The sequence below is a fragment of the Triturus cristatus genome, chromosome 4_1 (assembly GCF_964204655.1).
Source record: "Triturus cristatus chromosome 4_1, aTriCri1.1, whole genome shotgun sequence".
Taxonomy (NCBI): Eukaryota; Metazoa; Chordata; class Amphibia; order Caudata; family Salamandridae; genus Triturus; species Triturus cristatus.
The window spans coordinates 361,805,033-361,823,273 of record NC_140585.1 but is presented as its reverse complement, the minus strand read 5'-3'; the positions used below and the strand labels follow the sequence as shown (position 1 = coordinate 361,823,273).

The window sequence follows — 18,241 nt, the reverse complement described above, 5'->3', positions numbered from 1 at the left end:
CCACAGTCAGAGCCCAAATAAAAACACTGCAGGCTCACAAGCATGAAGTAAAATCAATACTGAAACTATCCCCGACAACATCGTGGAATACCCTACGGACAATTTGTTAAAGCCCGCGGTTATGAGGGAACAAAAACAAAGCTGGTGTTTTAACAACTCACAAGGACAACAAGCTGGGGAAGGAAACTATGAACTATATAAAGATCTGGAATCCAACCTAAAGAGTCCCCCACTAACCAAACCGGCTAATAAAACCTTGAACAGCACGAACCAAGGAACACTCGAAACAAGTAAATACACCACCACGCTAGCACTAGGCCACAGGGCATCCCAAGGCAAAACCGAATTTACCGATAATAAAGAGACGAAACCCATTCAAACTCGACCAACGATCAAGAGCAAAGCTGAGCAGACAGTGGCTAATTTAAATTCGGCAGGGGACTTTTCAGACACCCAGGCAAAGTCATCTTCAAACTCTATAGAGGTCCATGACACGCAGGAGGCAACCCTCCAACAAAAACTGCCATTTAAAGACCATGATGAACTAAAAATACTGCTGTATCCTGAATACATCTCACAGGGGAAATGGGATATTCTCAATCGCAGTAATCTCCTGAAACTCTGTGCAAATATTCCGGGTTTGGAAAAGATAAAAAGAACCGACATCGAGAGTTTCCTTTCTGGCCCCTGGATTAAATGAGATCAAAGAGACAACAGAGCTAATCTTCACTAATCTGGCCATGGCCGAGGCCCTGAAAGGAAACAACAAGCAGCTGGAGAACTGGGGCATAAAAATCATGACCCAGCCTGAGATAAAGTATCCAACGATCCTGAAAAATAGAGACCTGAAGGAACTGCCAGGCCCCCAAAAACAGACTAACCAGAAAAAGCCACTTATGACTGACTCGATTCGCCCAGCACTTCCAGCCGAGTCCATCCTCCTTGGTACCAAAAGTGGCCCAAAAATAAATTTTACCAACGACAGCCTAATTAAAATAACAACATGTTTGGGAGGGGGCACCCGCACCTGCTCGATTAGGGGGAATATCAGCAAGGACTGGTCCTGGCTCCCACGGGCCTTAAATCCTAGCCCCTAATACCAGCTCCCCCATAAGCAAGGAGACCGCGTCACCTAAGGTTCGGCACCCTCTGAAAAACGGCTTAGCCAAGTACAGAGACCCTTTGGATAACACTCAAAGATTAAATATTATGTCCTGGAATGTCGCAGGGATTTCCAGGCTCGTGCAAAATCCATTGGCACTAACATTCATTGAAGGCGCCGACTTAATCTGCACTCAGGAGACATGGGCAACTAAACCTGTATCAATAAGAGGATACGTGGAATACTGTAAGCCAGCCATCAAAAGCAGCATATTTGGAAGACCTTCAGGTGGGATCTCCATATACATTAAGCACTCTCTGAAAATACACTTTACAGAAATAAAAACCCCATCAAATATGTTTCTGGCGGGCACCTTGAAAGGCCTTTCCACGGTTGATGGCCCACTCTCAATCCTCCTAATCAACGTTTACTATAATTCCCATGGGCCGGGTGCGAAGGACAAGTTGACTGAGCTGATAAATCAGATAGAAACTCTGCTCTTACAGTTTGCATCTATGGAACCTATTATCCTTGGGGATTTCAATACACACAATATAGGGGATATTGTACCAAAGAGCCACAGCTCCGGCCCCACAGGAATTTTTAACGCCCTAATGCAGGCCTATAATCTGACAACAGCACAATCCCTGTTTTCAAGGAATAAGCCAGGGGCATTCTTCGCGCCTACATACAACAATCAAACGACAATAGACTACATTCTATATAAACAAGAGAATACAAAAACTCATGGTAAATTATATAGTGCACCCACGAAGCGAAAGCGACCACGCTGCTCTATTGATTCAGTTAAATCTCACAGCAGATATACGCCACTTTCTACGCTGCATTGGGGCATCCAACGGAGAAGAACTGCATAAACTACTAAGAAGAATTAAATGGGGGCCAACGCCAATTAACAAGTTCGATAAATGGAAAAAAACATGGGCAGGTTGGCAATTCGGTGCAAACAACAGGGGTGCAATATATGAATGGGATCAGTTTGCCAACAAATTAGCCTCACTGCTTCGGGGGAATACAACACGTAGAACCCCCATAATCCCATCATATACTTTAAGACTTGTCCCAGCAATCAAGGAAAGTGCCAAACAAATGCCAAACGCAGGGCTCATCGGAAAACTGGATCAGCATCTGCCAAAAGGATACTCAAAGAAGCTGCAAAAAGACATTCGAAGCAGGTCTGGGCCGCAAAACGCGAATGCATGGAGGCGAAATGGCTGAAGATCTTCAATTTGCTGAGTCCATGCAAATCCCAAGAGTTCTGGCGATACTTAAACAATTTAATCCAAGGCGTTACTATCAGAGAGAACTGACTCTATGCAGGCACCTGAGTTGCCCACGTGAAAACTTTGTATAAAGATGATCAAAGTATAATTTCTTTAAATAAGTCCCTTATTGCAAGGGAAGGAACAGATAGTGCTACAGCCGCATCAAAAACATCGGCTGACCCGGCTCCTCCAGGTAAAATCTTAGTTCGCACAATCTTAAAAAAGATTCGACATAATGGTGCACCGGGTCCCAATGGCCTGCCTGGCTCCGTTTTCAGGGCAGACTCAGACTTCTGGATGGACAACTTGACCCAGCTATATGCTGAATGCAGGTTTTTAGGGGACGTTCCAGACTCCTGGAGAGGATCGCTATTGCACCCAATATATAAGAAAGGGCCAAAATCCGACCCAAAAAACTACCGTATGATTCCCCTGCTGGATATCGAGGGCAAGGCCTACGCAAGCACCCTTCTGGCGGAACTATCAGACTGGGCCAGCATCGAGGGCCTTCTGCCCTTTCAAACAGGGTTCAGACCTGGGGCATCGACGGTGGACAACATAATTGCCCTGTCATATCTAGCCCAACAAGCCGTGACTCACCAAAGCCTGCCGCTCTTCGCCTGTTTTATCGACTACTCGGCAGCTTTTGACGGGGTAGACCGCACCATCCTTTGGCAGAAGCTGGCACGCTGGAATATCAATCCATCCTTACTACAAGCAATCTGTTCGTTGTACTCAAGAACTTGGGTAAGAATCAAACTCTCAAGCGAATTTGCTACAGAGAAAATTGACACGGACCGTGGGCTAAGGCAAGGCTGTGTCCTGGCCCCGATGTTTTTTAACTTATACACCGCAGACATGGGCCAAGCCTTGATTGGAGCAACTCTAGCCACACCCAGGATTGGGTGTACCAAGATCCAACTGATGCAATATGCTGACGACCTGGTGCTCTTAGATAACACCAAAATTGGCTTACAAAAAGCACTTACGGCCCTCGCAATTTATAATGCTAAAAGCAAGCTGGTCGCCAATCCAACAAAGTCCAAAACAGTGATTTTTGGGCACTACCCTAAAACAAAACTGGCAAAATGGAGGCTGGGTCAGCTGACTTTGGACTGCATACACCACTATAACTATCTGGGGGTTTGGTTTAGTGAAACAGGCCTCCTAGGAGTCCATCTCAACAAAATGCAGATGAAAGGGAAAAGCATTAATTACGCCCTCTGTAAACTATACGCTACTTTACACAGTCCCACAACAACGGCCATTCAAAGAGTTCTGAGGGCAAAATTAATACCATCTCTTAATTATGCACAACAGGCATTCCCATGGAAATTTGCAAAAGATCTAGAAAAAAAACATTGTTCAGCTCATAAAAAGCTATTTTATCTACCTGCTTGCACCAGGAATAATCTGAGTCGGTTGGAATTCAACCTCAACCAACAAAAACTGGAAGAGATGGCCTCTCTAAGCAAATACTTCTACCTAACAACGGCGGCACCGGAGAACACAATGAAGGCGGCTATAAAAAGTATTTTCTTAGAATCCGGCAATCCCTGGTCAGTCGATCTCGCCTCGGCCAAAGATCATTTGCAACTTGCAATAGAGAACTGGGACCCCAGGATAGTCAAGTATGCTGCTATCAAAAGCACAATAAAAAAACAAGTACGTTTATGCTCTCGTACCTTGGACATGGAATCCCTGTCAACAAGATGATTCCACGAGTCTCAAAGCCTCCCACATACAGAGCATAACCTCAAACCTCATCTCACGCAGGCTGTGGGGAGACAAGCCCTACACAGGATCTTAGCAGCCAGATTACATCCTCTCCCCCTTAAAGAATTATACCCTATTGGGTCAGCAAGAGCAGTGATTATGGAGTGCCGGCTTTGCAAATATAAACGTGAGTCTTTGGTCCATATCTTACTTTGCTGCCCGGCTCTGCGCTTAGCCCGCAGAATCTACCTCAGGCCTATTTTACTACAATTGGGCACTCGTACCACAAAGGAGGCAGTTGATCGCCTTTACCCATTGAGCACAGTGAAGCATATGGCTACGTTTGGCAAATTTGTACAACATATCCGTACAAAGTTGATGGACACTCCCACTTAAGCAATCAGGCAGGCACCCGTGTGGAGGCTGCATATCATCTCTTATTACCTGACTCGCTTAATTGAAGCATGTAAAACTTTTACCAATTGCTGTATACATAGATCTAGTTACTTTTTAGACTTTGGATTTTAGACTTCTAGATTTTAATTTTACTGTTTTCTTTAAATGTAGTGCTTACCTCTTTTCTTTTTCTTTTTTATTGCACTGGTTTTGAGTAACCACGCAAATAAAGTTATTCATTCATTCATTCAGTCGACCGTCACCAGTTCGCTGCAAGACCACCAGGACCCTGAATGGAGGCCGTGCCCACCCGGCAGTGGCATCCATATTCGAACTTCCCCAAGCCTTTTCCGCCATGAAAACGCTGGCAGAACGGCAAGAAGGGGGACTCAAACAGGGCAGGTTCTGTTCTGTGACCGGGGGCACATGTTGTGCCCCCCTGCACTGTCGTGCGTGCACTGCTGGCATGCACGACAAAGTGCATGCCAGCAGTGCACCCTTCAGAGTGCAGGCACCGCTGGGCTGCTGCACTGGCTTCAAGTTCACTCAATGAGCCGAAACATGCGGACAGCGCAAGACCGCGCTAGCACACCACCAGCCCGGCGGTCCAGTCGTCATAATGTGGCAGTCTTAAGACCACCAGCATTGCAGTCTGGTGGTGTTTGCGGATGCTAAAATCCTAATCAGGCCCCAAGCCTCTTAATTTGACTAATAGCAAAGGAGCCTCATTATACATGGACTGTTATGAATTAAAAACTATCCTTGAAAAGTGAATTCACCTGCCACTGATCTGCAAAGCTGCAGATTACCATCTGCAGATCGTTCAACAGCTGACTGGCATTTCGGCAGTATTTTTCGGTATGATTTACGTTCTCTTAATCTGTATCTCCATGCGTCACTTGAGAGACGATGAGTTTTGGACTTTAATTCCAGTTTGTAATTTTTTTCATAAGGCATCTTCGATGGTGATGATCCAACCATTAATGTTGTTGGTAACATGTCCTCATTTGTTGTGGTTTTAAATGAGTTCAAATAAAATATTTTAGATTCCTTTGATGCTTTTGCTGAAAGAAAAGCCTTCTGCCAGTCAGTCGGGATTTTATCTGTACTGATCGGATCTTTAGCCAATTTAACACATTTATCCTGAAGAACCATCTTCGATTTGGACTCATTGTCTTCATTCAATAAGCCACATGATTTGTACTTTTCTGGGCATGCTGCTTTTTGCTGGCAATTTTCAACAGATGTATTTGTCGCGTCTGCTGACTTAAGGCACTTAAACATATTCTCTCCCAAGTAGGCTTGATGAGACTGTGCACTGCTTTTTCTTTTCAAGCAAGTATGCATTTTCTTTTTATGATCGGGTTTGCTTGGTTTCAATTTATCTCCAAATGATTCCCTTTCAGCTTTCTCTAGCTGGGTCTTCTGGTGCAGCCTATATTCCTGTATTGTTACAATACGTTTTTTATATTGATCAAAACGTCCTTTACCACTCTTTGAATGACACGTTTCGGTGACAGTAGACTCTTGAAACTGGGAACTATTGGCTACCTCTACTCCTGATGAGCATGCTTCCTGGGCTATGGATTTGCTGCTGTTAGACCCATTTTCAGTTTTTGAATCCAAGCACTTGGACCTTGACCTAAGCATATATTTATTAGCATGTCCAATTCCATTTGTATATTTTTTTTTACACATCTTTCTGTTGGAAGTTACATTGGAACCGACTTCTGTAGAATCCAGATTTTGGGCTCCATTTGGTGCTTTTGATAATTTTAAAAGGTCTATTTTCACAACCAGACGTTCAGTTGTTGGTCTTTTGTCTTCAAAAATTCCATTGGTTAGGAAACCTTTGTGAGCATCAGGACAATGGAACTTTCTAATGGGGACGGCTTTACATGTGATATCTGTTGGAGAATTTCTATCTTTAAACTTTAATACCAGTTTACAGGCATCTGAAGAAGGTGCATTAACCTTGTAGTGTTCGTCATTGCTCATGGTTCTTGGCTTTTTAGTGTTATAGTTTTTGATTTTACTGGACATTTCCTCATTTGAAACGTGGAATCGGTCTCTTTCAACTAGGTCCTGCCCTGCAGTCGTAGTACTATTTTTGCGCTCCACTTTTTTCCTTTTGACATCATCACTCTGAGCATAGTAATTTTCAAAGTTTCTGCATTTGTCCTCTGAAACTGATCGGGATATGCTGTTTGATGGTATATTTGGCTGAATATTTTCTTTTAAGCACCTAAAATGAAATTTTCCTCTTAATGAACTATTTTTTGCACAAGCAGAAGGTCTCATGGAGCAATCAATTTCACTGCATTCATCATCCTCGGAGTTTAAAGCTCTCTGGTGTTTGTTCTCCTGGTCAATTGAGCAGTGGTTCACTGATGACAGGGAAGATTGTGAATAACAAAGCCTGTGCTCATCTGAAAATAGGAAATTGGTTTCCATTCCTTGAAGTAAAGGAAAACTGGTGTTACCGGGTTCAGAAATAGGTACGGTTTCAGAAGCTGTTGGTTCCTTTTCAGGCTGGCTTACGTTTTGACTGCATTTCATATTGTCCTCAACGGCAAACTGTGCGGCGGTCTCAGGAAACAAGGCATGCATTTGGTCAGTACCTAGCAGTGTAATTTTTATGTTATTTGTGGGGTCTTCACTTTCATTATCACTGATGACTATTGGCGAAATATCCAGTTCGCTACTAATTAGTGGCTGGTCGCCTTTATTTTTGCAGTTCTCTAAGGTTATATTTGTGGAATTGTGCTTCACATTGATCAAAAGTTTTGGGCATTTTTCTTTCAACTGTTGCTCTAACTTTCCAGTTGCACAAGAACCCTGGTCAACGTCTTGATTTTCAGAACCTAAATGACCTACAGGAAACATTTTGCTTGGTTCATGAGGCAGCAACTCTCCCTGTTCTACTGAATCTTGAGTAGATACTGAATCATTAGCAAAATTATTTTCCTTGTGTATTTGAATCGTCATGAAGGGAATACATTCATCCCGTTGGGCTTCGACACCTTCCAAAAGTAGGGAACCTACAGAATTGCCATTAATAGTGCTATGTTTGTTGCCACCACACAGATGATCTTGAACATTTTTCTCTTTTCTTAAAGAGTAGTTACATTCCCACTTAGTAGTATGTGTAGCCAATGGACAGAAGTCTACACAGTTTTCTTCATTTGTTTTATCACTTGGAAATGGCGGGTATGCTTCATGATGGTATTCTTTATTGAGAGAGATGTCTTTACCACATTCACTGCTTACAATCTTACATGTACCATCCTTATGTATTTGCTTGTTTGTTAGTGAGATAGTTTCATGGTATTCTTTAGCTGTAAACGAACAGTCATCATTGCTTAAAGCTTTTGTCTTCAATAAATGGGTATCAACATATATTTGGCCATTTGCAAGGGGCATACAAAGCATGTGATTAGTTTTATTACTGGTAGAGCGTTGATCTTTTTCATTAGGTGATTCTTGGGTATCTGAATTCCTTATCTGGGGGGCATCAGCTTTTGTGGAAGGGATAGCATCAACTATTTTAGCAATCTGTGGATCATAAAATGCACTACCTTCCACAAGTGTGCAAATATTAGAAATGTGTAACTCATTGGCTTGATCAGTATCATTCCTAGTATTGTCCACTCCACACACTGATTGCAAACCTTTATATTGAGGTGCTCCATGATGCTGGAATGCAAGACTGTTTGGATGAAGAGAACACCCATTTTCCATTTCAGGGTAGCTTGCTTCTTCCACAACTTGCAGAGACGGATCGATTTTCCTTTGCTTCACAATTCCACAATGGAAACTTCCAGCGACTAGAACATTTTCTCTGCTTTCAGTACATCCTGTAGATGAACTATTTTCTAATTTGCCAACAGATAAATTACTTTTAGGCAAAGGCAAATATTGTGTTACTGGCGCTCCATCAAAGTCTGATGAAGTATCCAACATCATTTTCTGTTTATTTTCTTTTAAATAATCACGTTTTCTATTGAGATCATCTTTTGGAATGCCATTATCCTGATCTATACAGATACTTTCTGACTCTGAAACTATCATGGGATTTACAACAGCAATCTGAGGTTCACCGGCTTTCACAGAGGTAAAAGCTGAATTGGGTATACTAGTGGAAGCCATTTGATCTTTTTTCACAGTAGTTGCAGTGCTGAATTCACAAAGATTTTGTTTTACAGTTGTGCTAGGTAGGAGTTTTGTATCGCGGTCACCATTTGAGGGTGAATATTTGAGTATGTTAAGACAAGGGTCCAGTGCTTCCTCAGTGTCAGTGCCCATTTTGGGAAAAGTGCCTTCAATTTCCGCAGACATGACTGCAATTGCTTCTAATCGCAATGCTGGTAAATTAGGGACATTGTTAGGAGGAGGAATCATCGTAGCAGAATTTGCAGGGTTAATAGGCTGAGACACCACTAAAAAGCTCTTGTTGTTTGGGTGATGAACATCATTTGGATTGGGACTAGATAGGGGAACTTTACTAGTTGTCTTCAAGGATTGGCCAACACTTGCACTAATATTACAGCCTTGAACTTTAGAGACATCATCTAGTTCATCTTTCCTGGTACTTTTGTGTAGTTTAGTAACACTAGGAGACAGGCCAGCAGTTTGCATAGTTTGATTTCCAGCTTCACTGTAAGGAATTGAGGCTGTGTCAAAGTTAGCTTTTTCTTGAAAGTGTTCCACCCCATTAGCTGGATTGGTATGAAAATTTACTTTAGCATGTTCGGAGGCAACTGGGGTGGAATTAGCAGTTCTATCAGCGTTCAGTTTAGATGGTGAAGAGATCTCATTTCCATAACTGACCCAGTCATTTGAAGATTTTAATCTACTCTTGTCACACTGATCAAAAGACGAAACCACAGGTGACTCTGTGGATATTTGCTGAACATTTTCAGTCTTGTTCACACTTTGAAAGTTGAATATGGGTGCAAGGTCCATGCAGTTTGTTTCATTTATGCTGTGCCTCCAAAAGCTTTGTGGAGATGCCACTCTATCTGATCCCAGTGCCTCAGGACACTGAGGGTCTGCAGAATCATGGAGAGAAATGGATTCATTAAATAAGCCACAGCTACCACCCATACTATTCAGATAAACACTTGAGTCATTAATACTAGGTGACGGCATGGCTGTGCAATAATTTGGGGAGTGTGGTGAACATTGTAAAGCACACCCTCTTACAATGCTTGAGGGGTTTTGACAAGAAACTCCATTTTCTTTACTAATTTCAGACAAGTCTTTGTGGACCAGAACGGTTTCTGAATGTGACAGACTAGCTGTAGAATTTACAGGATGAGCGACTGGTTTGCTGATACTGTCAGGTATGCCAAGAGGGCTTCCCAAAATTTGGCTCTCAGCTGCTGGTATTCCAAGAAGAGAATCTGTAAATTTCCGCCCGAGATCACGCTTCGGAATATAGATTTGTTGGGAATTTTGAAAATTGTTCCCCATTGTACCTTCTGAAAATACGCATGAGACATTTGCATCTCTCCTGTTAAAACTGAAACAAGTATTTCCACCTGAATGCTGAAATGATTCATTGTATGAAGCATCCATATTATAAGGCTTTCCAGCAAGCTGACAGTTTCCTGTGGACATTTCCATAGGTTGGTGGGCACTGAAATAACAATCATTTATAACGAATACAGGTAAATGCTGACTTTGATTATTTTGTGCTGCGTCCCCAGAAGGTTCTTCAAGTTGCACTCGCTGGTGCAGCTGCCATGGCCTTTGGGGGTGCAATGGTTGCTCATGTGGCTGCAATGGCTGCTCGTGTGGCAGTGGCTGCTGGGGTTGCAATAAGTGCTGCAGCAAGAACTGCTGGTGTGGTCCAAACTGTGTCACTAACTGCTGAGGACAATGGAGTCTCACTGGCTCTTGAAACTGCCAAGGGCCTGCGAACTGTGATGGCTGCAGGGTAGGCATTACCTTCTGGAGCTGCAGAGACCGCTGGCACTGCAGTGACTGCTGGGGTGGTACCAACCGCTCGTGCTGCAGAAACTGCTGGGGCTGTATATACATTTGGGATTGTGCCACTTGCTTGAACTGTGCTGTGTGCTGGGGTTGCAACTGGCTTTGCCTTTGTTGTGTAACAAACAGTGGTGCAAAACTTTGTAACTGAAGATGTGCATTTTGGGTTGAAATGTTTGTATCCGGTGCTCGTGGACCTGTGAACGTGGCTTGGTTGTGGATATTCTGAACGGCTAGGCCATGCTGATGTTTCGGGTGAGGTTTTCTTTCCCGTTTGGGGGCAATATTTGGCAAACAATTAGATGGAACTCTATAGTTTTCCTTCGGTATTTGTTGGAAGCGCATTTCATTTGAAGGTGTGCTGTATTCTTGGTTAGCCAGAGAAACCCCTGTTGTTTCTGTGAACTGGTTTTGTTTGCAAAGCACATGTTGGTTATCACTAATATAGCCATTTTGGTTTCCAAACTGATATGATGAACCACATTGCACATTTTCAGCATTTCTTCTCTCAGCTGAAGCAGACAATCTGTCCGTAATGGAAATATGCTGAATGGGAGAACTGGGCAATCCGGACCTTTGCAAAGAGTCCACTTTACAGCCAGGAATATTCATAGGGCTTTGATGATAGCCAACTCTTGGAAAGTGCTGTAGATCACCGAAATCAGAGGTTCCATAGAGAGAAGGCGCTGATGCGGATGGCTGCAGCATATAGGATCCTTGTGCACTCAATATATACTCAAATGTATCCTGGTCGATTGTCGAGAAATTAGAAACATTCCTAGAGGAAATGGGTGACTGGTGGTTTTGCTGAAGTGCATTTCCGGTGGGGGTTGGTGGAGACTGCACACTTTGAAAATGCGCATTGCCAGTTGAGAAAGACGGCTTACTACTTGTGGAACCCTGCTCATTCGCAGAAATGTGCAAGCGAGAACTTTGCAAGGAGTCCAGTTCACAAACAGGAGTTAGTGCAGGTCTTTGATCACCGTCACTTGCAAAATATTGTGGGTTACTGCAATCAGAAGCAGAGGTTCGGTAGGGAGATGGCACTGATGGTGGTGGCTGCTGCATGTAGTCTCCCTGCTCACTCACTATATGTGAATGTCCATCAGTACTCTTATTGTTAGAGCACTGGACTTCAGGTGGTTTGTTCACGGAACAATTCACTTGGTCAATGTCATAGGATATTACACGTGTGTCCAGCTCCATCTCTGTTCCTATGAGGCTTGGTCTCTTTTCCTCTTGCAGGCCAGTCATTAAGAAATCTGAAATTATAAACACAAAGAGTACTTAATCAAAAAGTGTTCTCGGTATGCAAGTATGTAACACACAATGAGCTGTAACCTTTGATAAGTGAACGTCAGTGTGGCACAGATTAGAATAATTGGTTCCCCTTGCCTAAGAAGTGTAATGGCATAAGTAATGAATCAAAAAACAGGCAGTAGGAAGCTGTGAAGTCACAGAGTGTGACGGCAACACTATGAGAATACCTTGACATCACAAGTGTGCGCCACATTCCATCTCGACCACAGCCTCTCTTTCGATCGACATCTACTTGCATGTAGGGCTATTGAAATTGTGATTCTGCTGCCACCGCATTTCTGCCCGCATGTGGATTTTTCTCAAATGCCACACAATCCACCATTGGCTGAACAATTTTAATAAAATAAACAATTATAGGACTACATTTTCAACCAGGTCTAATATATTTTAGTGTGTTGGCCTGATCCAATTAAGGGGTGGGAGGATGAGGTTGATAGAGGGCAATGAGTGGCCTAGAAAATGGCTGTTCTTCATGGTTGTGTATGCACAGTTTGAACTTTAAATTTTACACATTTGTATTGTAATTTCTACTTTTTCACAAACTAAAATGTTTCTTCAAAGCCAACAGTCAAATGGTTATAAAAGTTATAAACATTTTCAATGTCTGTGTATGTCAAGTACAAAAAAAAAATACTTTCAAAGAAGTTTGGTCGTGATAATGCAAACGTTTCCGAGTTTTAAGCAGGTGAAATCAGACCAATGAAGTGTTCAGCTGTTCCGTTCAGTTCAGCTGTGCCAGAAAGCTGGTGACGCTGCTTTGCTCCTGTGATTCAGCATACTTTCCCTGCGCCCGGTCGGAGCGTGTGCCTAGCTCGGACTCATGGAGCGTGTTCAGTCAGCAGCGTCGGCAGTCCCGCACTGCTCGTCCGGACAGTTGGTTTTACCTGCTGCCTCCTCCATTTTCAGTGCGACCCTGCCTGCCTAAGGAGATTGAAGGCAGTGCGGGGAACTGAAGCTGCGTTGCATTTTTCTGGCAGATTGTGTTACGGGATGCATCTCCTGCTTCCCTGGGGAATCCACCTGACTACCTGAGGAGGCAGAGGGCAGTGCGAGGATTCCACATATCAGCTTTACCAAGAACCTACACCCACAACAGCGGCTCCTGTGACATTAACAAGGAGCTACGTGCACGAAATAACCCCAGATAAGTGGGAACACTGATTTTCATTTGTTCTGTCCTGCATTTACCTGTGCTCACCAGACCTTCTTCCAGAACTTTGGTTATGGACTCTCCTGGAGGGGAGAATAAACTTATACTTGCTGAAAGTTAATCAGAAGTGTGCTTGGGCTCAGGATAATTTCTTCATTACTACAAGGGGACTCAGTGGTACGCCTGTTTTCTAACACTGCGCTCTGCTTGTTGCATTCCGACACCGATCCCAACTCCGTGTTTTCGAGTTGACCGCTGGCTGGCTGGCTGGTTGCAGTGAGCGAGTGAGAGAGGAGGATAAGGACACCGAATTGCAGCTTCTGCAATTTTTTCACCATTCCTGCTGATGCTTGCCTCTGCTCTTCGAGATCTTCAACCAGAAAGGGCTACACTGGACGTATAACTGCGGGTAGAACCAGAGCCGGAGCGCAGCTATATCGCTGCTGCTCCGTGGGTGCTCAGAGTTCTCTTCAGGCTCTGTGTGTTTTGGTGCCCAGGTCCTCCCCTCGGCTTCGGTGTCCTCCTCCGCCCGCCCCCCTCTTTTTGCTGCCTGAGGCCGTATTTTTAGGTCTCGCTGAGCCAAAGGCTCGAAGAGACATTTTGTATGTGGGATTTTCAAAGTGCTGCCCACAGTCTTTTGGCTGGCCTAAACCTTGAGTGCGCGATCACATGCACGTGCACAGCTGCTCCCACTCCCCCCTCCCTTCTCTATAGCTTTCTTTCACTTTAGCCGCTTTGACCCTTGTTAGGTCTCGCTGAGCCAAAGGCTCGAAGAGACATTTTGTATGTGGGATTTTCAAAGTGCTACCCACAGTCTTTTGGCTGGCCTAAACCTTGAGTGCACGATCACATGCACAGCTGCTCCCACTCCCCCCTCCCTTCTCTATAGCTTTCTTTCACTTTAGCCGCTTTGACCCTTGCATTCCCCCCCTCCCTTCTCACCCAGCCCTTTGATGCTCTGCTCAATTATTTTCACTTTCGCCGCTTTGATGTTTGATTTTTATTGCCTTTGTTTATGTGACGGAGATCCATTGCATTTGCCAGAACATTTCTGGGGCCATATTGCATGAAATACACCAGGTGGCGCTAACGTGTTTTACAGAGCACCATACAGCATTTTGTTCTGCGTTAAAAAAAGACGCTTTAGGAGCGGAAAGGAGCTATCCCTTTTACTTGTATTAAAATGTATTCTCAAAGGATCCTGAACATAGTTTATACTAGCATGCTCCAATACTGTCCGTATTTCACTCCTGATTGCACTGGCCTTCCAGGTCCTAAGACTCAGACTCATGATTTTACTGTTATTTCAAAATCAATCTAACATTTGTTTTGTTTTAGGTATTACCTTAGTAAAGCATACCTATGTGATCTTACTCTCCTTGGTCAGTGTTTTATTATGGATGACAAGATGTTTTCTCATTAGGACTCGCACCATAAGCCTCTTTCATTCCAAAGATCTGGAAACGCATTCGTCTCTGTAACTATATAGTAATGGCTTTCAGTTACAGCTGGCGGAAATTATGCTACACACCTATTTATTGCCTTCACCAAACGATTCTGCTTTCACTGGTGTGACCATAACTTGCCAAAATATTTTACTGATGCTTTCGGCAGTGTCTCCACTTCTGTCTGATCACTCCTCAAATGACACCTACCACCCACAAGCAAGGTAAGCCACTCAATGTTATGCTGATTTCAAACACTTTATCCAAATCTAAACCCTTCATCGCTCCATCTGACATCACACATTTCACTTGCAAATCAGTTCGCCTCCTTGTAGATCGCTCTCTCATGTACCCATCTGCTGTAGAAAACAGGACCCCACTGCTCACTGCTTTCCACGTGATCTTCATAAAGACCTCACTTCAGTCTTGCACTACAGCTCATACAACTGCTTCATTATCCACCTTGTACCAAAGATAGGCCTCAGCCATGAATTACACTTGAAATAAGAGCGCATAACAGTAAATGAGGGCAGCAGTACATAAATGGCGAAAGCACATATTCACTGCTAACTTCTTGGTTAATAAGCAAGCCCTTCATACAGTGCATAATGATCTAGGAGGTGTCAAATCTATCTATTTCCAGGACCTCATTACCTCACCATCCACAAGCGCTCTGTGCAAACCTTCAGCTCTTTACTCTCTCCATCATCTTCAATTATCAGTATTCTATTGTTCATCCTTACCTGCTCACGACTTCTCCCTGCTACATCTGCTCCAAGATTTACACTATAATTAGTCCACAGTGCTCAAGTCCTCACTCGCCTCAACCCTGCGCAGTTACATTATTACGATTTAACACAACATCCTTGTCGTACTTTAGAATTTGGGACCGCGTGGGAGGCAGGGCCCTACCCCCGTCTATCCCGGTATTAGTGAACCGCGAATGGTTAATGCGGTATGTACAAGTGCTTTGTGTAACGTTTTAGCTATGAATGCACTGTGTATACGCTATTATACATCACTACGTGGGTTCCATTTTAGACGGTGGCCATCTTATGGTTGCCCTCACATAGGCTACATAGCATGAAGCGAATACGGGCCTTTTAGAGCACATGTGCCTTTCTTTGACTTTTCTGTGACCTGGGCAGCTTGGCTCCGCTGCCCCAGGTCAAACTGGTCCCACGAGTTCCCCGTCCTCTGGCCACCTGTGATTAGCATCAGGGCTTGACACACCATAAAGTCTTTTCATCCTACACGAGCCTCCAGCTAATCTCTTTCACACCTGACTGTTCCTGCTTTATGGCTTGTTTTCCAAACAGGAGATGCTCATGTTTATTGAGGCCTATCGATATCTGATGTGGGATCTGAGCCTTGCTGTGTAAATAATTGCGGGCTGGCTTAACTGGAATGTGGGATGGTCATCATGACTCTGCCTTTTCGTTTTTAATATATACATGTAATGGCCATATCGTAAACTAAGGAATGTATGCCTGAAGCAGGATATTCTGTATTTAAGAAGAAGCCCGTTTCTGTGATTTTCAGCAGTCTCCTGAGAACATACACGCTGTTGTACTTCTAGGATACCTGTAATTGGTCTGCAGCCAATAAACTGATCTTTGACTTCACCCAGAAGACTCTGTGTTTCTGTAGGTCTGAAACAGGAAGAACCCCGAAGTCATAGGGTGTGTTCCCCTGCACCGCTGGGCTTAAAATACCCAGTACTTCAATTGGCACCCAACGTGGGGCGATTTCAGCGGTACCGGTCCAAGCCAGAGGTTCGTGAGGAGCTTCGTGTGGAAATTCTGGAGGAAGGCCGCCACTTCATCGACCCCTGCATGTCGACGTGGTCCAAAAGTCTTTTCTGCGAGGTTCTCCGCGTCCCGACGGCTACGAAGGACTGCTGCCCTGATTAATCGCCCTGTCTTGGACCCTGGACGATTTTTTGGTAGAGCGAAACAATCGAGAGAGTCTTCTGGTGACGCCATCGATCATCAATATTCAGTTAAGTATAAGTGGAGCGTCTCCTAGTTTGAATTTGGTATCCTTCGGGATCATTTTGATTTGGTGCTTGCAAGTCCCAAAGCCAGAGGACTCGTGTATTCACGAAACTATCGTATTCGATAATCCTTTGACGTTTGAAACTAGACTAGTGAGCGAAGATGCCTGGTTCTAGTGTATTTTGTAGATTGTTTTGTTTGGGTTGTGGAAGGGATTTCCAGTTAGAGGATTCATGTCCGGTTCCTCCAATTGGAACTCCTACTTATGAGCTTTATGTGAAACATGGCGTGGGCCCCATTGCATATAATGAAATATGGATCCGATACACCAGAAAGGACGGTGTTTTAAAATGGCCCCAAAATGGTAGTTTCGATACAGATATCTTAGATAATTTGGAAGTTTAATTGTTTAAAAAGAAAGCCCGGCCGGCGATGTTGGATTCTTTCCGCCTATGGCGAAAGGAAGCCAAACAGAAGGAAATTAAGCTAGCGAAAAGAAATAAGAGAGAGAGAGGTATGTCAGTGATGCAAGCAGCTGTGCAATTTAAAGATAATGAGGAGGAACAAATGAATGAACAGTTACATAGACAGCGCAAACTAGGGATTGATAAATGTTACCCTGTTTTGTCACCCCTTGTGCAAGATGAGACAAAAGAGAATGAGAAAGATTCCCTAATGTCCCATTTGTTAAGTTCGCCACCCCCATATGCGCAAAATGCCACCGCACCTCCACAGCTTGTAAATGCGCAACCTCCAGTAAATATGCCGCAAGCCTTCCCACAGGCGCCAGCTCCTCCTCAGCCGGCTCCTATCCCTGCAGTGCAGCCCTCTGTTACCCCCGCGCTTCCTGCGACTTTGCCTAGCACGCCAGCGGCTTCCCCTGGCGCTCCTTCTTACACTACCCAGGTACCTGTATCTGAATCTGTTTTTCTTCCCTTTGTCTATCCCCCTGTTTTCGCCTCAACTTCTCCTTCAGCACGACAACGACTAGCGAATGTAGTTACTAGTTTAATGTCGCCTCTCTTTGGGTCATCTAGTGCGACTCCTGGATTACAGCGTAAGCAATTGCGCAGTCAGCTGCCTGGTCCTGACGAGAAAGAGGTGTTAGATCATCTGGCGCGTAGGTGGATTGGTTTCCCTTCACTCTATGATGTGGAATCAGTTGTTAACGTTTTTCACCAATGGGATGCCCCAAAGCAGAGGTATGTCTGGAGGATAATGGTGCAAACCCAAACCCACAGGAATTGTGTCGAGTGCGATTTGATTTTGAAACAGGTATAATTGTGGGCCCCAATGTAGATAAAGCAGTTGCGACTTTACTGTCCCTCAGAAATGGTGATTGCCAGCAATCATTGTTCAAACAGGAACTCAATGTGGGGAAAAAGGTAAAAGCGCGACAATATCCGATGCGGGAGGTTCCCCCAGTTTGGAGACCTGCTGATCCAAATGCTAATCCACCTGTCTTAGCACATTTTCAACGTGTTTGGGTGCATGTCCCATGGAAGTGATCTGAGGTGTTAGCACTTAAGCAGACATTGCCTGACCCCCGTAAGAACCCTACAGGATATTATAAGGAGTTATCCCAAACTGCAGAATCGTGTGTCATGAATTTGGCTGACATAGATATGTTATTCGGGAATGTTGTTCCACAGCCTTTATGGGGATCCATCCGTAATACGGATCATGCTGCAGAGCTAGGGGGTACATGGGCTAATATCGTTGCTGCAGACGCTAGACAAGTTGTTGGAGCGAAGCCTGATCCTTTGGTAGCAGAACTCCCTGGTCGAATTATTACATACATGAAGACCATAATGCCTGCGATGCGCGTAAATTGG

At 44.1% G+C, this 18,241-nt stretch overlaps 1 protein-coding gene across 5 annotated transcripts in view; it reads right to left on the bottom strand.

Annotated features, from left to right (window-relative positions):
• LOC146854952 (uncharacterized) overlaps window positions 1-18,241 on the bottom strand; it is a 441,198-nt gene that overhangs the window by 95,933 nt on the left and 327,024 nt on the right. For all 5 annotated transcript variants that reach the window (XM_085652384.1, XM_085652385.1, XM_085652386.1 and 2 more), the window contains one exon: window positions 5,280-11,756. In XM_085652384.1, the coding sequence (XP_085508510.1) occupies window positions 5,280-11,756 (6,477 nt within the window). The remainder of the gene's footprint in view (window positions 1-5,279; window positions 11,757-18,241) is intronic.